This window comes from Marmota flaviventris, chromosome 10 (genome assembly GCF_047511675.1).
Source record: "Marmota flaviventris isolate mMarFla1 chromosome 10, mMarFla1.hap1, whole genome shotgun sequence".
Taxonomy (NCBI): Eukaryota; Metazoa; Chordata; class Mammalia; order Rodentia; family Sciuridae; genus Marmota; species Marmota flaviventris.
In genome coordinates, this window is record NC_092507.1 from 14,062,389 (window position 1) to 14,084,823 (window position 22,435).

At 55.1% G+C, this 22,435-nt stretch overlaps 1 protein-coding gene across 1 annotated transcript in view; it reads right to left on the minus strand.

Annotated features, from left to right (window-relative positions):
- Positions 1-22,435, minus strand: part of Tmco4 (transmembrane and coiled-coil domains 4) — a 78,930-nt gene that overhangs the window by 5,553 nt on the left and 50,942 nt on the right. The window contains 2 exon segments of the mRNA XM_027951872.2: positions 4,403-4,520; positions 22,238-22,322. Of these exon segments, the coding sequence (XP_027807673.2) occupies positions 4,403-4,520; positions 22,238-22,322 (203 nt within the window).

Here is a 22,435-nt window from a genome sequence, read left to right on the forward strand (position 1 = left end):
CGATCGTCAGCCTGGGGAGACGCCAGGCTGGGCCTGCCTGTCTCCTGGGAGGTCTGGGGGACCGAGCTGAGGGCTTTGCACAAGGCCACGGTGGCTCCAGGAAGGCTGTCTGGTTGGGTCCCTTCTGGGTCCCCAGAGGCAAGAAGAGTGTCTGGCATGTCATAGACGCATGTCTGTTGACGAGCACCTCATTAATTCTTGTTGGGGCTGGACCCGGGCCTCAGCTCCAGCATGAGCACCCCAGCCCTGCCGGCTGACCCAGGGCTGCGGGAATAAAGAGGGAACTGACCCCGTTCCCCACAGTCAGCAGGCCGCTCGGGACTGTGCCCAGCTGGGCAGGTGGCTGGCCCAGGGCTCCCTGAGGGGTCAAGGGGGAGGGGGCTATGGAGTCAGGGGACCAGCTCTGCCTTTCCAGGACAGGCCTGGCCCACGCAGGTTCTCCTGGCCCTCAGTCTCCTGGCGGAGGCCTGGTGGCTGCCCAGGGGGTCAATGCCCGGGAACACTCGTCCCTTCATGGCTGCTGTGAACCCCACTTCCTCCCCCTCCCCAGCCAGCACCCCTACCCCATCCACAGAAAGCCTCCTGGGACTCTGCTGCCCAGCTCTTTAGTGCCACAAGCACTGTCCACGGAGGACAGGTCTGAGGGTCCCGTGATATGGACCTGAGCTGGAACCCTGAGCTCTGTCCCGGGGCGCTGGGCCAGCCGAGCCACGTAGTACCTGGGGGGCAGGCCTGACCGTGCACGTCTGGTTTCTTCCACGGGCACCAGCTCCCTGATCACCTGGTCCATTATTTTTGGAAGCTTGAAAGACCGGCCTCCCTCACTGCAGCCCGGGAGGGGGCTGAGAGGCAGGAGAGGGCAAGTCCCCACCCGCCTGGGGCTCGGGTGTGCTGTCTCCCGGGCTCCCAGCTCCCCCTCGGGGTCTCCACCACAGGAGTGCACATGTAGGTGCCAGTGGGGAAGGCCCCAGAAGGACTGGAGTCCAGTGTCCAGGGCCCTCTAAAGACCCCTGCTGGGGTGGAGGGCTCCTCGGCCCCCCACTCCTTCCCGAATATCATCTGCTCGGTCCCTCAAGCAGAATCCAATCTCAGGCGTCCCCACCTGTGGCTGGCCTGCCCCTGCCCTGCTGGTCCCTACTCCGCCCCGTCTTCAATGTCCACTCTCCTCCCAGCCGGAGGACAGGCAGGGCCTCCCCTGCCCCCAGGGACCAATGCAAGGTCTCCTCGCCCCCCCCCCGCCCCCGCCCCTGGCTCTCCCCTCTGGGACCCCGTGGCCTTCCTAAAGCACCCCTCTTCTCTCAGGAACTGACCATGGCTCCCCTCTGCCTATGAGCTTTTGCTTCTAGAAAATTCCATAACTCTCCAGAGAGCATCGCTTCCAAGTCCCAGTGTCTACCTTAGGCCGAGGGTCCCAGAGGCACCCAGAATGGACGGCGAGGGCAGAAGGAGATGATCCAAGTCGTCTTAGTGAGGAATTATGAGACTCAGATGCATCAAACACTGGATTTGGGGATGGCCCACAGACGCTGTTGCTATAGTTACCCAGGAGCAAAGAAAAGCGTTGCTTCTACGTTATTTCTGTTGTGATTGTGACAACACTTTACTGAGAACTGTTAACTGCCCTTCCTTATGCACATTTAGGGACAGAACAGGAATGTGTTAAAGGTCCTATGTCCTCTTTGGAGTCCTGAGCGAGCCACGGGTCCCTCACTGGCACTCAAGACCCTTCTCCAGGGCCGGCCTTGTCCATTATGAGCTGTGTGACCTTGGGGGAAGGTGCTTGCCCTCTCTGAGCCTCGGTGGATCTAAGCTCCCAGAGTCGGTGGGAATTTAAATGAGGTGGTGCAGGGACACACGGATGCTCAAGAAGTCTTGGGGACGATTATCACCTCCCCGCCTGGGCCTTGTGGGTGTGTGGCTCCTCTTCAGCTGGGCCTGTGCTTCCGGCCTCTGACGGGCTCCTCTGTACACCTTCCAGGAGTGCCCTGAGCCCTCACCTGGTACTGTCCACCCTTCAGCCCTCCTGTGCTGGGACTTGCTCCTTTGGGGACGGTCCCCACACGTCCCCCTGTGTGTTCCTGGTCTTTCCCCTCTTCCAGACAGAGGGCTCCCTGAGGTCAGGACTGTCCCTCAGTCACAGGACTCCCGGGGGTAGGGGGTGGCCCAGCTAGGATCAGTCATCGTGGGGACCGGCTGAAGGGGCACCTGGCTCACTCTCCAGGCTCTCCCACCGTGGTGGGGCCTTCCTGTCCTCCTGTCACCCCTCCACACGTCAGCTGGAGCAGAGACGCCGGGTGGCCTCTGACCTCTGGGCTAAGGGAAGTCACCCTGGCGACCAGAACTCAGCCCTCTAGCACCCGGGCTCTGCCTGGTGGACCCTGGGCAAGTCACCTCTCCCTCCCAAGGTTCCCTAACTCGGGGGGACAGGGAGCAGTATGACCCAGCCCAGGGGGTCAAGAGAAGCCCCAAAAAGTGAAAGGATTGGCCAAGAGTTACCAATCCAAGTCACACATTGATAAACGCAGGCAGCTGGTGCTGACCTGCCCTCCCTCCCCGCCCTCAAGTTTAAGTTCACAGCCACGGAAGACGGAGGGGGCTGAGAGCGGAAACTCCTAGTGGATGCTTAATTGGACCACGGAGCTCCAGCCCTGGACCTGGTCGGTGGGCCGCAGCTCCCCTCCCTCTCTCTACAGAGACGCGGCCGAGGGTCTCTAACATAATTGAAAACCAGGCTTTTTAGCCTCCAGTTCTCAACAGAACAGATGGTTTAATAAGACCGCGGTGCCTCCACACCGCACACTTGCAATTTTAATGCTTTCCCTTGGCTGTTGTGAAAAAAATAACAAAAATCAAGAATCAAAAACCTCACCACGTGAAGACGCCCACTAACAGATACCACAAACCACTGCTGCCATTTATGGGGCACCTACTACGTGCAGCCTGTTCCTTCATAATCTCCCCAGGACCCCTGTGCGGGAGGCCCTATTTGTGCAGCTTTGCAGGTGGGGATACTGAGACTCAGGGACGCCACCCCAAAGTGAGCGGCAGAGCCAAGCCTTTAACCCAGCCGCGTCTGACACCCTAAAAATGTCACTCTTGTGTTACCCTCTTAACTATGCCTTATTTGTGCTCATTTAGGTTCTTTAAAATTTTTAATTATAAGTGAAGCTGTGATAGCCCGTTTTATAGCCTGTATTTATTTAATGAATGATGAGGAAGTTGGGTATCTTTTAAAAGTTTACTGGCTATTTGTAGTTGTTCTGTGAGTTTGTATGACGGTATCCTTTGGCGATTTTTTTTTTTTTTTAAAGTACGGGGCTTGAACCCAGGGATGTTTTACCACTGAGCTCCATTCTCCAGTCTTTTTGATTTTTTAAAAAGTTTTGAGACAGGGTCTTGCTAAGTTGCTGAGGCTGGCCTTGAACTTGGAATCCTGCCTCAGCCTCCCGAGCAGCTGGGGTCCCAGGTGTGCACCACCACGCCTGGCTCTCCTTACTAATTTGTAAAGCTGTTTCAACTGGAGTCAGTCAGCTCCCATGCAAGCTGTGAAGTCATGTTTTCCTTCCTTTCTCGTCCCCTACAAGTAATCACCTGTCCCACTGTTTCTTGAACTCCACACGGCCCTGTATTTGGAGCTCAGAATGTCACCTTCCTTGGGTGACCTGGTCAGCATTCTGCACTTCAGCTGAGTGGCCCCCCAGTCCTGAGGGTCCTGTTGTGCTTTAGAATCCGTAATGTTTTGGAGTCTGTAAAGGTCCTCTGGCCTGTTCTCCCACGAGGTCTGGGTGGTGGCTCTTCCCGACCCTGGGTCCCAGCCTTGACGGAAAGCCCTCAGCTCCCCTCCCCCAGCCCCAGGCCGGGGCTGCTCTCCTTTGAGGCTGGCCCTGTCTCTTGTCAGAGGGTCTGTCACTCTCTGGCCATGGGCCACCTGCGGGCCATCAGCTTCCCGTCCTGTCGCCCTGCCCTGAAACAGCGTTCCGCAGACTCAATCCAGACCCCTCGCTCGTTCCTTCAACAACGATGAACCCAGAGCCCCTCGGTCTCGTCCACAGCCCTCCATCTGTGGGACCCATCTCTATTTAAACCGTCAGTGTCACGTCCACTCTCCTGTGGCCCCTCCCAGCTCCAATGCTGGGCCCTTGCTGGGCTCCTGTCAGCAGGCAAGTGGCCTCAGGCCCAACCCAGGGACATCCTCTGCTCTTCCGGATCTTCCCCCGTTGCCATCCACCCTGTAAGGATGGACGCTTAGCGGATCAGAGCACCCGGCCTGGGCCTCGCTGCCAACAGGGCCGGGGCCTGCACTGGGACAGCAGTGTCAAATGCACGTCCCCAGCACGAGGCCTGGGACCCTAGGTGCTTGGGAAGAGGTGTCACCTCCCCGCCGGAGAGAGGGTGCACAGACCTGCTGTAGCCATTGACGATCCTCCCGGACACCACCTTCCGGAAAGGCTCCCAGTGCTTGGGGTCTCCTTCCACGGGGGCACCCAGCAGGATGACGTCCTCGATGATCCCTTGGCAATCTGGCGAGAGACCCCAGAAAAAGGCCATCAGTGTCCCTGGCCACAGTGGTTCCTGGGAGGGATACCCCAACCGCACTGAAGGAGACACATGTCACACCATGCGCACACACGTGCACACACACACGTGCACACACAGGCACATTATGGGGTCTCTCCTTACTGGGTTCCAGGGCCTGGGTGGAGCCCTCATGTCCCTGATCTATTCCTGCAAAGCCCCATTGTCACTATTTTAGAGTTAAGGAAAACACAGGCATGTGGTCAGCAAGTGTCGTGGCCCGAGTCGGAACCCGGGTCTCTTTCCAGCACCCACAAAGCTCACGCCTGCTGTGGACCCGGATGGCCTGCAAGTTGGAAGGTGGGGGGGACAGTGTCCCCTTCCTTTCCAGCAGGTCCTGGCAGGAAGAGGGCAGTGGAGAGGCGGTGGGGTGTCCTGGCCGGCTGACCAGGGATATTTTAGCCAGGGCCACTTGAGGTGGGTCTCTGTGTCCTTTTCCTTCTTGTCACACATCATTTGTTCACCTTCTGTCCCCTCCTCTAACAGTGAGGTCCCATGAGGGCAGAGGCTCCGGCTGCCTTATCACAGCCACGTGTGAGGGCCAGGGAACACACCAGGCCCCTGCGTGGTGCGCAGTGAAGACCTGAATGAGTGAAGGAGGACTGAACTCTGTCCTCAGGAAAGCCAGTGCAGGGACCACGACGTCCGTTCAAGTCCCAGCATAGGCACTTCTGAGCTCTGCAACGGGAGCCAAGTCACTTAACTTCTCTGAGCCTAAACGAGAACCACGGTATGATACTGGGCTTGAGGGTCTTTGGAGGATTCAGTCATGGTACAGGGAAGCCAGCGCCGTGGGCACACAGGGGCCGTCAGTGGCTCCTGCACCGCGGCTCCCCACCCTTACGAGTCTGAGTTGCTGCACCTCCCAGGGTGACTGTGCCTGGTGGGGCAGCTTTGGCCAGCTCTGCCGCCCTCTTGCTCAGTGACACAGGACAGGAGGCTTTGTCTCTCCGGGCCCTGGCTCTGACCAGACGGTTCTGTTTTCTGTCTGGGCTTCCATTCCAGTTTATCTGAGTGGACGGTTCCAGGCTAACAAGACTTTGGGAACCTGTTATGGCTTGGCTCTGGACGGACCCTCGGGTGCCACGTGTGGAAGGCCTGGTCCCCAGTGCAGCCAGAGCCAGAGGTGGGGCTCTTGGGAGTGACGGGGTCCTGAGGGCTGGGACTTCATCAGTGGATTAATTTATTCACAGCCGAGTGGATGACTGGGGGGGGGGGCGTGGAACCGCAGCAGGTGGGGTGTGGAAGGACTGAGTCACTGGGAGTGTCCCTGGCCTCTCCCTCCCTCTCTCTGCTGCCCTGAGGTGACAGGTCCCTCTGCTGGCCCTTCCCCTATGACGTTTGACCTTCACCCCGGGCCCGGGGCAACGGAGCTGGCCGACCTCGGACGGAAACCTCGCAAACAGTGCGCCGAAATAAACCCTTCCTCCTTTAAGTTATTCTCGTCATGTATTTTGGTCACAGTGACGAAAATGTGACTAATGCAGAACCCCGGAGCACCAAGCCCTCTCAGCTCCCCCCTGCTCTGATGTGAAAGGATTCTATGACACAGACTCCATCTCGCTCCTCTGCTTCCAGGCAGGTGATGATGTGGCAGAAGGTTTCAAACTTCGGTCTGCTGGACTGAGTCTAGTCTCTCCTTCATTCATTCAGGTCTGGGCTGACCTGCAGGGTGGTCCTGGCGCCCCTCCCCGCAAGGGGTCTTCAGTGCTGAGTTGCTGGCGGCACTGTTGCTGAAGGGACCCTTACAGATCAAGGAGATTTCATTCCAACCACTTCCCTTGGCAGATGAGGAAATAGGCTCAGAGAGGGGATGCGACTTGCCCAAGGTCACACAGCCAGAGAGAATACAGCTGGGGCTGCAACCCAGAACACACAAGAGAGCTATAAGGTCCCTGGGCCATTCTCTCTGCTGATGCAGAAACCACTCACTCACACAGTGATCACAATCGAGTTACTGTTGCTGCCAGAGGGCTAAACAGTGTGGACCCTCTGGGCCAGCAGCTCTCTTTGGGGACCAGCCGCAGGGTGGGGTGCCTGCTGTTCCTGTGGAATCTATCTGGAAGCTGGAGAGGGGCCCTTGCCATAGCTCTGCAGAGGGAGGGCTGCGCCCCCTAGTGGCCAGCATCCGCCATAGCAGGTGCCTGAACAACAACTCTGATCAACTCAAAGCTGCTGGGAAAAGCAAAAAAAAGTTACTTTGTCTGAGACCTTAAGCAGAGACAAGTGCTGAACCTCATAAACCAGCCCAGAGTGCAGGCAAACCACGCCTGGGCCGGTGGAGACCTGAAAGCACACTTTCCCACATCTGAAGCCGGACTGACAGCTGCCAACTGGACCCCTTCCCTTCCATCCTCAGACCACTGTTCCCTGCTCAGATGCGCTGGGTTTTAAAGAGGATTATGCTCTCTGCGTGGCTGCAAACCTGGGGAGAAGCTGTGCAGCAGGCTCTCAGTAATGCCCAGGTGTTAGCTAAGGGGCGTGGGCAAGAATCACACCAGGTAGGACCGGTGGAGGGAGGCCAAGAGCCTTCCAGGATGGAAGCGCAGAGGGGAAACCTAGGGTGCAGCTCCCCAGTAGGGCTCTTGTCTAGCACGATGCCCTGGGTTCAATCTCCAGCACCAAAAAAGAAAATAAAAACAAACAAACAACAGAACACCAAATCCCAAACCAACCAAGCAAAAAACACAGACAGCTTGTAGCTGATGGGAAGGAAAAAAAAAAAAAAATCCAGATCCCACTGTTTGATTCCAAAACTTACACTACCAGAACCTTCCAGCCTTCTAGGCAAAATACAGAAAACCCTTGCTCAGGTGCCACTTTCAGTGCCCATCAGACCTCTTCCACTGGGGCAGAGATGATCTCTGGATCCTGTCATGGATTGAGTACAGAATGGTCCTCACTTTTCAAGACCAACAGAAGAAACTGGAATTTAACATTTAACAGTAACTAATGAAGCCGGGCACAGTGGAATACACCTATAATACAAGCGGCTCTGGAGGCCGAGGCGGGAGGATTGCGAGTTCAAAGTCAGCCTCAGCAATGGCAAGGTGCTAAGCAACTCAGTGAGACCCTGTCTCCAAATAAAGTACAAAAAGGATGTGGATGTGGCTCAGTAAGTGCTCCTGGGTTCAATCCGGGTACCAAACAAACACCCCCTGCACTCCCCTGGACAGAAGATCCAACCACCTTTGCTGGCTCGGGAACACAGAGTTTGAAACACATTTGGATTTTTTTCTTCCTGCTGTTACCATCTTCTAGCATAGACCCTTTTATACATCTTCAGATTTTTATGTCAAAGAGGGCGGGGATCATCAAGTTTAGAAGTAATACACAAATGGCTTTTGTGCCCATAATTTCCATTTTTAAACCAGTTCTCTGCATCTTATTAATATCCTGCAGTTACTGCTGCAGCTGGAAGCCCTTCATCCTGTTATAACTTCAGCATTAAGGAGGCGTCAAACCTCCAGCAGTTAAGAGAAGCTCCTGCCAGCCGCGCCCACCCCTCCACTCACAGGAGTTTGTCATTGGCACGTGCAGCGAGACACATTTCTTTTCAAAACTTACTTTTGCTTTTGCCTCTTAGTTTGACTCTTTCACTCAGGAATCAAAGAGATCCATTACATCCCAAGTCGTAGCACGGGGTGTCTTTCCGGGGTGATGGGAAGGTACTAAACTCAGGTTGCGGTGATGGTCACACAACTCAGTATATTTACTAAAAATCTCCGACTCTGGGGTTGGCCTCTTGCACTTGCCACCCCCCAGCAAACTGGAAATGATTTCAGTTTTTCAAAAACCGTCCAGGGCTGAGAAGGGACAGCTTCTTCCTAGTAGCAAACTTCATGTGATAGCTTTGGCCTGGGAAACTATGTAAATTGAGTTTTTGTAAATTCTTCAAATGCATCAAGTGGAGCCTGGCTCTTTAAAGAGCCCCCATGGAGAACCCTTTGGCTTGGTGGGGGGTGCTCTGCCAGGGACACCCCTCGGTCTGCTGTCTGACCCTTTCCCTGTGGTGGCCTTCCTTAAAGCCAGGCACCCGTTCCACATGCCCATCACGTTGTCAATAATGAGATTCTCCTGGCTGCAAACACCAAAGCATCTCAAGTTCAAGAAGCAAAAAGGGACGGATTTTCCCCTCCTGGCAGGGGTGCGTGTGTGCAGCCAGCGATAAGGCCGAAACGAAGGAGGAAATTATCTCCCGACTGCGGGTCCAAGAAACAGACCTTGAGGGAAGGGATGCAGACTGCACCTACGGCAAAGGAAATCCGCTGCAGAGACACAGGACCGACCAGCAAGGAAGGAGCGACAAAGGAACAGGGGTTCCATTGTCCCCAGCCCCAGACCCCCGGGGAGCAGGTTCACACTGGGGAAATGCTTAGCAGAGCCAGTGTGGACATCCTACCAGGATCTGGGGTGAATTAAGGGAAGGAGTCAGTCTTCATTTCTCATCTTTGATTCCCACCTCTTCCATTTTGCCCTGCGAGGGTAAGGCAAGGCTGCTGCAACAGGGGTCCCCCAAACTCAGACTCTGTCATAAAAGCCCAAAGCACGGGAGGCACCCTGACTTGCAGGCAGGAAGCTTTTCATCTTCCGCTCTGCAAAACAGGCCAGGCTGGTCCCCCAAAGACAGCAGTTAGACAGTACTGGTGCACGGGCCTGAGGAGCACGGAAATCTTAGATACAGGAGGAAAAAACCTCAATCTCCATTACACAATGCTGTGAACTGAGATGATTAATTAATACGTAAATTAACGGGGCTGTGTGTGTGTGTGTGCGTTTGCACGTGCAGGCCGGGGTGTTTGCTCCTCCCACAGAGGTATGCTCCTTGCTGCAGAGGGTCTGGATCCTCACGGGATTATTACTATTGACTGAGACTCTCGTGTATGGGACTTGTTTGCACGAAGTTCTGAGTGAGGGGGAGGCTCTGGAGGGGAGGGAGGAGTGGTCACTGGGAGGGGCCTGTCCATGAGGCTGGAAGGGATGGCCACAGGGGCTCCAGGTGGCCAGGGAGAGATCTGCTCCTGGAGACCATCCCCTCCCGGGGTGCTGGACACCACAACTCTGATAGAGAATCAGTTTCCCCAGAACTGGGGCAGTGAGCACGGGCAGCCACTCCATCTGTATGACCGTGACAGTGACAGGTGGATCTGTGCAGCATTTGGCTCTCAGCATTGTCTCTTGGGAGTTTGCATAATAGAGACATCATGGTTAAGATCATGTTTTAGAAAAGCCCAGAGCCAGACTGGGGACACGCTGGTCAACCTCTCTCCTCTCACGGCACACTTAAGCAACACCAGCGGCTGGATCGCACACTCTGGGCAGTGCCTGACGCCCCCTGATCTACAAGTGATGGACTCCTATTGAACTGCAGTTCCTAAATTCCTAACCTACTGCCCCTAGCCAGGTAGGATGATTCCGGTCACTAGAAGCAATCAAACAGTGCACATCTCTGCTGTGCAATGTCAGAGGGATCCTGAATAGCGCAGAAGTTTGAACCCAATGATCTCAACTGTCCCCAAGAGCCCTGAGTCCGTGTGACAGTCTGGACTGATATTCGTGGGATGAAGGAATAAAGCAAGGCCCATTGTACTGACCCTGAGATAACGGTCAGGGCCTCCTGGAGCACCTCATTAGGATTAGACAGAGCACTAGGTGCCCTTCACCTCATTCTAAGGCTCAGGCCTGCCAACCAGCCTGTGAGCTCAGCCAATCTCTGAGCATCACTGTGCGCAGGCTCTGTGCTGGGTGCTTCATATGAGCTATTTCATTTCTCCTTGTGAAGTACATGTCCTTGTGTCGGCTGCGTGAATAGAGAGGATCAAAGAGCTTACGGACTCTGCAGGGGCCGGGGAGTAGGTTGTGGTGGAGCCAGGTTTTGAAGGAAGGGTTTGCTGACCTGAGCCCGTGATCCTGAGACCTGTGGCATGGAGAACTGTAGCCTTCTGGGTCACTGTTAGCAAACTTTCCACCTACTCCACTTATTCTGCATGCACTTTACAGTTAGGAGTGGGAAGTGGGTCTACCAATGGCTAGATAGGGTCTTAAGACAGGCTAGGGGGGAAAAGTCCTTGAATAACGAGGCCCTGGGGGCGTTTGCATAAAGGGTTCGCTGGCTCTGGGCTGCAGGGACAGTGGAGTCCTCAGCCTTCCTTCCTTCCAGCCCAGCGTCCCTGCCCACCTTTTTCCCAGGCCTCCCACTACTGCCCCTAAGGCAAGAGGGCGAACGGTCTGGTGATCAAGTGTAAGAATGCTCTCGGAGGACATGTGCTGGAGGGCAGGTCACTGTGTAACAGGAAGTCAGATGGCAGGGTCTGCTTCCTCTCCTGAGCTAGTCAAGCCCCTGAGGACAGGCGGGGCCACCTTCTCTATCCCTGACCCTGTATTTAGGGCTGGTGATATAGCCCACCCTTGCCAAAAAAAAAAAAAAAGGGCAGGAATCTGGCTGTATATTCATCCCAATGGCGGGTGGTCTGTCTCTGTCTCTCCCCTTTGCCTGCCTTCTTCTGGGTCTGGCCAGCAGGCTACAGGTCCCTGTCCAAGACCTGGGGCTCCTGGGGGCTACGCCTGCCATGCGATCCAGCACAGTTTTCCTGGGGAGCTGGGACCTGCGTGCTCATTTCTCCTGGGGACCTGGTGGGCAAAGGGCAAGGACTTGGGCATCCCCGGGTCTCCATCACGATCTCATCAAACTCCCTACAGACACCAGTTGCCTCTGCCGTTTGGGCGCATTCTCTCCTGGCTCCTTTTCCTTGCTGTGCCCTGAAGGTGTTGGGCAAGGAGGTTCCCGGAGGCTCCTCTGAGCCCTGGAAGTTAAGTGGATTTATTTAGGAGGACACTTGGTGGCCAATCTGAGGGAGGCTGGTGAGGCAGCTTCCCTGGCCACTGTGTCCTGAGGGCTAATGGTGGAGCAGGGAGGCCAGGCCCCGGGAGTGAGGCCAGGGAGAGCCCCGCATTCAGGGTGCAATCAAATGCATTCTAGCAGGTGGTGACCGCTAAGGTCAAGGGTGTCTGTGTCCCCTCCAGGACCCCAGGGGCTCCTCAGGCTCTAGGTTGAATGAAAGCAGGAACCCAGGGAACCCCACGTTCTGTCCCGAGAACAGAGCTGTTATATTCTGGAGCTCGGGGGCACTGGGTACTGCAGCCTTGAAAAAGTCCACCTGGAGAAACTGGTGGTGGAGGGAGAGGGGGAGACCTGACTGATGGCATGCTGGTCGCCAAGCACCCTGTAGTCACACCTGCCCCCACAGGCCAGCTTTGCCGTGACCTAGGACCACGAAGAATGTCAATTACTGTACTTTATCCCTGTCTAGACCCAGGCCAGGTGCTTGCGATAGAAGGGAACACAGAGACCCAGACCTTCGACCTCCTCACAGGCCAATGGGAACATCAACAGCTGCCTCTTAGTGAGGTTGGAGAGAAAGATTGAAAAGAGGGAGAAAAAAGACTTAAAGGAAAGACAAGGAAATTATATTTGGATTCAGGAGTCACGCACGCATACTTTCCCCTTTATCATTCCTAGGCCAGTCTCTCTTCCAGACCTGCTACTCACAAATTTCTAAGAAATCTGTAAATCCACCTGGGCACTGTGTTCAATAAACCTCCAATAAACAGATTAAGCAAAGAGATAGGGCGTCTTGGGGATGCTGTAATTTAGAGGATTTCCCGGCACTACTGACTGATCAGATGATGAAGACCACGTCATCCTGGGATCCTGAGACTGACCAGGCCACCAGAAACCGTCTTGAGACCACCAGACTGGTGTCATTCCCACACACCTTCCCACACCGCCCCCCGCCAAGTTCCCTCGAAAGAAGAGCTGGGGACCCCAGAACTGCACCTCTCACTCTTGTGATGCTCACACTCTCCCTTGAATGTGTCTCCCTTGCTTTACCCCCAAGGCGTCTCTCTCTTGAGATGACCCACAGTCTCCCTCGAATGTGCACCCACTTTCCTCAAACAAACAAACTGCTTTCTGCCCCTGGCTGGCATGCGCTGAAATTCTTTGCCATCGCTGTAAGCCAAGGACCCTGCAGGTCCTGAACCTGTTCCTCCTTCTCTCTGGGAACTCCTAGATCCTTTTCCTGAGACACCCCTTCTTTTGTGACATTAGGGCTGTTGGTATATTAAATAAGAGAAGATCGGCAAAGCTCTCAGCACTTTGCCTGGCCCAAGGGAAGTGTTCAGTAAGTGGCAGGTGTTAAATCCCAGAATGGGACCCAAAGGCACCAGCATCCCTATTGTACTAATCACCCTGAGGCTCAGAGAGGTGAAGTGACTTGCCCGGGGGTGCTCAGACAGAAACTAGCAGAGTCTGGATTTAAACTCAGGTTTCTAGGTTCTTTATCCAGTGTGCCCTTGTTCGTGACATTTTCAGCAGGATGCCAGGCTTCCCTGCACCCTGGAGATACTAAGAAAAGTGATGGAATTGCAGAGGAGAAGGGGTGGAGATCCCGGGCTGGAGAACTGACTGACCCCAGCGCCCAGCTGAAGTGGGCCATGCAGGCTCCTGTTCGCTAGCTGAGCACGGGCTCAGGCAAGCGGCTTAGTCCTGAGGTCTCCCAACCAGTCAACACAGCTGCCAGGCACAACAGTATGTAATGCTTTTAATTAATTCTCTTCAAATGCTTTTGGAACAAAGAGGAGAATAAATGCATAAATAACTGAAGCAATTCTTGGTTCATGTGGCCATTTGGCTGAGCCAGGAGTAGGAGGCAGATTGAGTTCCCTTTCAACCACTTAATGTTTGAAATTATTTTACAAATACATGGAAAAGATGCACCAGGAACTGTGATGTGGGGCCCAGTCTTTAGTGAGGACTCAGATGGTGGCTCCTCCTGGCAGCAGACACTACCCCCTGCCACCTGCTGGGGTCAGAGGGCTGCTATTCACTCCCAAAGCAAGTGCACGCCCTTGGATGGGAGATAGACCACCCCAAGGGACGTGTTTATCTCTGGGAATTCTGGTTATGCCCATTTCCTGCCCAAGGCACAGCCATCTGGCAGGTGCGCATCCTGTCTTGGTTTCGAGCGGGTGGGAGCAGCGGACTTGGTGTGCACAAGCTGGCAGGCTGTGCCAGTCTGCAACAGATCAGCCTGCATGCTGGGAGGTCACTGGGAGGCCTGGACAATAGGTCAACCAGCTGGCCCTGGTCTTGTAGGCTGCGGTGTCCTCCTGGCCAGGGCAGCTTCTGGAACCCCTCCCTAGAGGCCTGGGGCAGGGTTCTCTGCAGGCTGTGCTCACTGACAGCTCCCTGGCTGCTTCCTGTCTCATTAATAACTCGGCTACTGAGGTGCACGGGCACCTCCTCTGTGTCAAAGCCTGAGTCAGGAGCTGGTGACACAAAGGTGACAAAATAGCCCTGAAGGTGACCTTCGTCTAGCAGGGAGAGACTTGGGAGCTGATGCTTGGTGAGTGAGTGTGGGCAAAAGTGGGTAAGCACGAGGGAGGGAGAGGTTGGCAGCAAGACCCAGGGGGTGACCAGGAAGGGGACGGCGCGATCAACCACCCACTGTCTCTGTCTCTGCGTCCTCATGAGGATGCTGTGAGGGACAGAGTTAGGAAAACCACCGCCACGGACGTCAGCACATACACCTGGCCCTGCCGAGGCAAACAGCCCACAAAAAACAGAAGCAAATCCACCCTCGGCCCTCAGTGAGACAGCAGGGAGAACAGGATCATCCTGCCACCTAGCCCCCTCAATAATCGAGCATTCGCCACAGCTGCTGATACTAATGACAACAGCGCTGTCCTTAGCATCTGAAGACTAATATCTCAGGTACTGCATGTCCCGGGCGGCTTCTAATCCTAAGTGTGTGTGTGTGTGTGTGTGTGTGTGTGCGTGCGTGCACGTGCTGTTCCTTTAAGATCAGTCCCTTGACACCTGAGAGGCTTGGTTCAGGGACCCCTGGGGAACCAGATCTGAGGGGTTCAAGTCCCTTCTGTGACACAGTGCAGTGTTTGTGTTTAAACCCACGCACATCTCCCAGATACTTCAAACCAGCTCTAGAGACTTCTAACACCCAACGCAATGGAAATGCGGTGGTTGTTGTGCCCTGTTGATTAGGGGACGATGATAAGGTCAAGTCTGTGCACATTCAGTGTGAACCTAGGTTTTTTTTTTTTTTCCCTGTGTGTTGCTGGTTGAATTCCAAGACCCAGAACCCACGGATACGAGGGCCGACTGCCTGGCGTGTGTGTCTGTGTGTGACTGGACACCGAACCCAGGGCCTCGGGCCTGTCCAGCACATGCGCTACCCCTGAGTGGCTAACCCAGCCCTGCAGGAATCTGCGCCTATTCCTGTCTGCTCCGAGGATCTGAACACCAAGCTCCGTAGAGCCTTCTGGATCTCTGGGATCTCTCTCTGAGGGCCCCATCCCCTGGGGCTGTGGGAGGAGCAGAGGGGCTGGCTTCTGGGACTGCTGCCGTTTCCTTAGCCAGGGCTCTCGGGTTGGGGCAGCGGAGGTAACGGTCCCGGGGACGCACAAGCCGAGCAATGTCAGCCCCAGCCGGGCAGCCTGGAGAACCTGGTGCCGAAGAACAGGAGAAGCGCCCTTTCCCAAGTGCCACCTAGGGGCCTGTTGCTCTGCTGGGCGATGGCCAGGTTGTCATCGCTAACCCCCACACCCACTCTGCAAGACCCCGACTCTGTTCTCGGGATGGCAGCTTGTTCCCACAGATTGTGAGCTCCGAGAGGCCGAGCCCAGCACGGGGCACCGAACCCAGCACAGGGTGCTTACTAACCCCGAGCTGGTGGGGTGAGTCGGTGGGAACTTCCCGTCTGCAAGGTCTGGTGTGGAGGCTGCTTTGAGTGACAACACCCAATGGGGTGGGGCTGAAATAAAATCACAGGACAAAAGCGGAGCCCCGGGGGCTGGGAAAACGTCAAAATCCTAGTTCTGGGGTAAGCGACTCACTTTCTCTAAATCTCACTCTTCTTCTCTGAAAAATGAAGGGTGGGCAGGACTCCCTGCCTGGGGGGCTGGGTCTTTGCAGGCGGAGCCACTCCTGTCTCTGCTGTCGCTATTCCCATACCTGTAACAGTCACTGCCACAGGCAGCTCTACGAGTCACACATGTCACCAGACCACCTCCGTGAGTCTCTGGGAACTGGTGCTGTCAGAGGTCCCCTGAGCTTTGGCCGGATCTGCCTGACCCTGTTCCTTGTCAGAATGGCTTCAGAGCCTGGCTTTGGCTGGGCTCTGTGTCTTTGTGGGTGGCATGCTGGGTCCCACTCCTGCCTGTCAACATGGAGGCCCCTTGGGAGTTCCTGGCTCCCTGGATTATCAGTCCCTGGGGCTCTTATGGACACTCAGCCTTCCCCTGAGTGTCCTGCCACCCTCCAAGGTGGAAGGGCTGCACCTATCAGTCAAGAAGAGGAGGAAAAGAAAGCCTCCATTTTGCAGATAAAGAAACTGAGGCTCAGCGACAATGTTGTCTTTTTAGCTGAGAATTTATGGTGCAGGCCAGAACCCACCAAGGGCTCCTGGCTGCTCTAAGTATGAATTTTTAGCACACTCAGGAAACGGAATCTCTGCTTAGTGTATTTTTGTGGAACCAGTGTATTTCTGAGACCCCATAGTGGACATGGGACACTTGAAGTTCACCAGTGCTGATCACCAGAGGGCTCTACTCTGTCTTCTGAGCACATGGGAGGAACACACTGGCCTCTTACTGATGTTAGGAATGAACATCCATGTTCCTTGCTTTGGTCAATGACAGTGACATATGTAAAAGTTTTTTTTTTTTTTGGACTGGGGATTGAACCAGGGGTGCTCTACCACTAAGCTGTACCCCCAGCCCTTTTAAATTTTATTTTGAGACAGGATCTTACTAAGTAGCCCAGGCTATCCTCAAACTTGCAATCCTCCTTCCTCAGCCTCCTGTATAGTCGGGATTACAGGCATGTGTGTGGAGTTTTTAAGAGCCAGCACATAACTCACATTCTTTGACCCATGCCTGATAAGGCTCATATTAAGGTGATGCCCCTCCTTGTTCTGGCAGTCTGAGTGACTGTGCTCAATGCTCCCTGCCTACCCACAATAGACAGGCAGCACAAGTGAGAAATGAACCTTTGTTATGTGAAACCTGTAAGAGTTGGGGGATGCTTGTCACTGCAGCATAACCTAGCCTACCCTGACTGATACACTGTGAAAGACCGTAGTGGCAGACTTTAAGTTTGGTTTACTGGAACATGCACTCTCTGTTGGCTTTATTTCAGGTACAGGAGGTACAGAGGTCAGACAGCTCCTTGCCCTCAAGTGGCTTGCAGCTGACACATAGTTGAAAAGAAGCTGATCACGCTGAGCCTAAGGGAAGAGCAGGACTGGCTGTGAGGAGCCCTGTTACCGGTGACAGAGTCCGAGGGCAGCACCCTCAAGACCTGTGGCATCCCCCCAAAAGGGAGGCACAGGGTGAAGACAGATAATTCTATAGGCAGGTTTTCTTGTTGAGAGGAAGGAGGGAGGGCCAGGCTGGCTGAGGTATTGCAGGCTCTGTGTGGTTCTGGGATTTACTGTTACATTTCGTTATTGGCTCTCAAGGGGCTCCAGAAAACAATTAGTGGATTCAAGTGTATTAGAGTAATCCCCCTTTACACCCCCTAACTCAGATAATGACAGCTTTCTTGCAATTAAGAGAGGGTCTCCTCCGAGTGCAGATTAATTGGGTGTTGAATCATCAGGGCTGCCTGAGACCAGACAGAGAGCTGGAGAGACTCAGATGTGGGACGGCAGCCCTGAGCCAAGGATGCAGCAGCCATTCAAGTTCACGGGCAGCTGGAGCCTTGAAGAGGCCCCCACCAGCAACACAGGCTGGGCTCCGTGAGAGGGTGGCTGAGGAGGGAACAGGCGGGGGTGGCGACAGGAAGGAACAGGAACTGCAGGTCCTGACTTCGTGGGAGGCTGAGGGCCTACCCAGGTGCCAGCTCCCGTTTATGATGCTTTGGACGGTTCCTAACATAATAGGAATGCACAGTACGTGCTATCATGTGCCCACTTTCCACTCTCACTGCCATGATTGGGATAAGTGTCTCCCAAAGGCCCAAGTGTTGGAGGCTTGGTCTCTAGCCTCTGGCGCTATTGGGAGGTGGTGGAACCTTTAAGAGGCAGGACCTAGTTGGAGGAAGTTAGGTTATTGGGTGGGGGTGTGGCCTTGGAGGAGATCTGGGACCTGGGCCTCTTCCTCTTTCTCTTTGCTCTGGCCACACACTCCCACATGATGTGCTGTCTCGCCACAGACCCCAAAACAACAGGCCAACTGGCCGTGGGCTGGCACGTCCCACCCTGTGAGCCAAGATGCTAAGAGCCAAGTATATGATGCATGGCATTTTTGGTTGAAAGGTGACGCCAGCTAGCCATTGAGATGATATGATTATGTTAAGATTTGCATTCATATGGATATTGGACTCCTGCTGTTCACCTAGGCTGGCTACGGGACTCCTGGAGAGTTCCCATTGGTTGGGGAAGTACAGTAGGAGGGAGTTCCAGGGGAGGAGCTCGCTCGGCGTCCGAGAGGAGGCCGCGTGGGTGGAAAAAATCTTCCCGGGCGGTACCGGACATTGGCGGCAGTTTCAAAAAATAAACTTTGTTCCTGCTTGAGTGGCTCGTGATTTTGTGCCCAGCCAGACTGCGGCACCAAGATAAACCCTTCCTCCTAGAGGCTGATTGTCTCAGGTGTTTTGTCACAGTGACGAATGCCAACACCATCACAGACAATGTAACCCTTTCCAACCTCAGTGTAGACACAGTTAGGTTCTGTGCCTCAAACAAGTCAGCTGGTGCTCAGGAGGTCAAGGACCAGCCTAGTGCTGGGTTTGGAACTGAAACCAGATGTCCCAACTCCAGGGCCCGCACACTGGCAGCAGCAATGCGGGTGGCTTCTAGGTGGGGAGGAGCTATGTGTCCCATAATCTGAGGACCACAGATTCCCGCATCTTGCTACTGTCCTGCCATTGCCAGCACAGGGCCAGCCCTGAGTGTGTGAGTATGTTTGTGAGTGTGAGTAGGTGTGTGTCCATGTTCCTATTCACTCTGCTTCTGGGTGGGTTCAAGCAGTTCAGTGAGAAAGGTTCTGCTCTAGTCCCCAGCAGCCTCCTTGGTGCCAGCCCCCAGGGGACTGCCGGGGAGGCCATGCCCACAGGCTTGGCTCTGGGGATCTTGGACCCCTCAGTTCCCCACGGACACACCCAGGGTCCCACAGCTGGTCAAAGATAAAACTGGAGAAAGATTCCAGTCTATCTAATTCAGAAGCCCAAATTCTTCATGGTGGGCAGGGAAGAGCTGGGGGTGGGGCAGTTCAAAGATGCCAGGGGAAAGCTGCTCTGGGAGTCCACCATCCCAGTGTCATGCTACCCCACTTTGTCACCACGAGGCCACCTGCCTCCCCCTTCCCTCTCGCAAGCTTCAAGTCACTCTGGAGGCAGCTGATGGGCAGCTTCACTTCCACTGACCGCGGCCAAGTGGCCAATGTCATTCATTCAACTTGCTCCGCAGGGGAACGGGGGCCTGGCTTCCAGTGGCATCTGGAGGCAGCACGTGATTGATGTAGCTGGAGGCGGAGCTGCACGGCTTCCTCTCAGTGAGGAATAGTCTCTGTTCCCAAGACCCCCGTCTCTGTTCCCAAGACCCCCATCTCTGTTCCCAAGACCCCTGTCTCTGTTCCTAAGAACCCCTGTCTCTGTTCCCAAGACTCCTGTCTCTGTTCCCAAGATCCCTGTCTCTGTTCCCAAGACCCCCGTCTCTGTTCCCAAGACTCCTGTCTCTGTTCCCAAGACCCCCGTCTCTGTTCCCAAGACCCCCGTCTCTGTTCCCAAGACCCCCGTCTCTGTTCCTAAGACCCCCTGTCTCTGTTCCCAAGACCCCCGTGTCTGTTCCCAAGACCCTGTCTCTGTTCCCAAGACCCCCATGTCTGTTCCCAAGATCCCTGTCTCTGTTCCCAAGACCCCTGTCTCTGTTCCCAAGACTCCTGTCTCTGTTCCCAAGATCCCTGTCTCTCCAAGTAATGAACTGGGCAGGTGGTTTGTGGACGGGTTGGAGACAGGTGACCGGGAAGGGAGCAAAATGACAACAGGTCAGTGGATGGCAGCTTTTCAAGGCCTCCCTGGGAGGAGTGGATTTAGAGGGCAGGGAGGAGCAAGCAAAGATGGCTGGACACATGAGGGGTTCCAGCTCTGACGGCCACCACAGGGGTGAGGCTGATGGAGAAAAGGGAACTTGCTTGACTCCCCGGAAATCACGAGGTCCCAGGCACGGCTGGTTTAAGCCACTGGGTTTGGAGAGGTGGCTTTACGGCAGTCAAGAAGAGACAGGATGTTAGTGAATGTGATACAAGCAGAGGTCTTAAGTTTGCACACTCAGTTTGCTTGGCTCTGGCACGCTTCTGCCATGAACAGAGCACTCCCTGGGTAGCTGCTGCCCTTTAACCTCCCCAAAACTGAGCCTGGAGCCAAGCCTGCCAACCTTACAGAGGCCATCTCAGGTCAACCGCACACAGCCCAAGGGTAGATCCTAAGTGTGATCTGCACCCTTCTGAGTTACGGTGTTCTTTGTTACACAGCATCACTATAGCAAGAACTGACTGAGACACCCACCCTACTTCTTTACAAAACCACATACGGTTTATGGCATAGCAGATTCTATGTTCTCCTGTTGAGAAGTCCTGCCCCCCATTTCCCCTGAGAGATTCTGACATTGCAGCCTTATCTGCACGGAGTAGTAGAAATGTAAAATAGCACTGTGCAGTAGGAGTCAATGGTGAGGTTGTCACTTCAAGAAAGCCATTTACGGAAGTGGTAAAGAGCTGGAAATGGGGAGACGCTGTGGGTCTGTGGCGGGTTCCTCCCAGCAGGCCAGTGTCCCAATGGATTCCTTGTAGCAGGTGGAGTGGGGAGGAAGGTAGAAGATGGCTTATTGACGTACTGTACCCCTGGTGATGCCTGGGACAGAGAGGGATGTCTACGGAAAGGGAAGGCCCAATGTTCTCTACCTTTACCCAAGTTCACCCTGCTTCCTTGCCGGTTATTGCTGACCTCTGACCCCAGCCTGGATCTTCCTGGTGAGCACGGCCCAGGCTGGCTCCCCAGGCCTGATGCGTGCTGGTCCCAGGCTACCCAAAGCTCGTGGGAGTAGGACAGTGGTGCCCGGTTGTTTTCCCAGGCATGAAGAAAACCAGGGAAGGAGGAGGCTGCGGAAAGCTTGGAGGGGGTGGGGGAGGGGAGCAGGGCGGCTGAAGGGACCCAGGGCAGAGCACAGACCCAGCAGCGTGGCCCTTCTACTGTCAACACCAAGGACGGCATGTCCCCCCTGCCTTGTAGCCAGGAAAAGAGCACCTGTCCAGTCCCCTTTAGCACTGGGGGCATGGGTTTGTCAAACTTAAACAGCGAGAGTGAGCCATGCCCCTGAGCCGTGCCCCTGAGCCATGCCCCTGAGCCGTGCCCCTGAGCCGTGCCCACGAGCTCCAGGCCGCTGCCCGCCCTCTGGGAGTGAAAACAAGGAGACGAACACCTGGCTGAGGCTTCTTCAGGTCCAGCCAACCGCAGGCCTCCCGTCCCCTGTCCCCTGCTTGTGGGAAGTCGAGCAGCAATTGTACTGCCTGCTCAGGATGACAAGGGCGGGGTTGGCTGTGACTTTGGCAGGCTGAAGCTCTGCAATGACGTCATGACACTCACTCTGGTCAACCAAAGGCTGGAGGATTGGGGCACCTCACTTGCTTCTCAGAAAAACCCTTGTGGGGGTCACTGAGTCTACAAGAAGGGAGACGGAGGCCAGAGAAGCGTCCCGTGAAGGCCTGGGTAGGCCTGGGCGCTGTCTCCCCAGCCCCCTCTTGCTCCTCTGTCCCCTCTCAGTTCTTCTGCTCATCTTAAGAGTCCTGCTGCTGCGAGTCCCACCAGGAGGAAGGACAGCCCACACCCCAGGGGCGGTGGGCCACAAGTGCTCCGAGCTCTGGGGCTCACTCCCCAGCCACCGGCCTCCCTCAGCCTCTGCTGACAGATGTGACCAAAGCCAGCATTCTGTCCTGGAGCCCTCAGCCACCTGAGGCCAGCTGCAGGGCCCTCAGGGTTCCTGCTGCCTTGACACAGGAAGGAGGACACGGGTGGGAGCCCCCTCCACAGGGGTCTGTGTGGGTGGATGGTGGGGGAGGTTCGTCCACCCAGAACATGTGAACGAGACCTTTTCTGGAAGAAGGGTCTTTGCAGGTGTAACTAAGTTAGAAGTCTTGAGATGAGGTCGCCCTGGAGTCTAGTGGCCCTCAAGCCAATGACACTGTCCTTACAAGAGAAAGAGGGAAGGAGACGCCATGGGAAGTCAGAGACAGAGACCTGGGTGAGGAACACCATGGAATACTGGTGGCCAGAGGCCAGAAGAGACCAGGAGGGATCCTCCTCTAGCGCCCACGGAAGGAACGCGTCCTGCCAACGAGCTTCCGAACAGAAGGATCCATGTCACCACAGGACTGTCCACCATCCACCCCCTCCAGTTTATGTGCAGAAAGAATGAATCATTTGACAAATGGCGTAACTACTTCCCCCTATTTTTAAACTATTAACTAGTAATTCTGAGAACTAGGAACACGTATTCAAAGCTGGTGACCCTGGGGCTCAGAACCTCTCTGGCCTGGGTGACCAACCTGGGAAGGGTTTCTGAGTGTGACGACGAGCCAGACTCACCTTTCTCCAGAGCCATCTCTTGCAGACAGAAGTAGATAACTCTGGCTCCCAGGCTGAACCCAATCAAGGTGACAGGTCGCTGGCCCTGAGGGAGAAAGGAAGGGCACAGGTGTCTGGTACAGCCAGTTCTAGCACAGCGCCAGGGCAGCCTTAGTGTCTGCTTCTCCTTGAATGAGTCTCTCCTGTGCCATTCAGGGT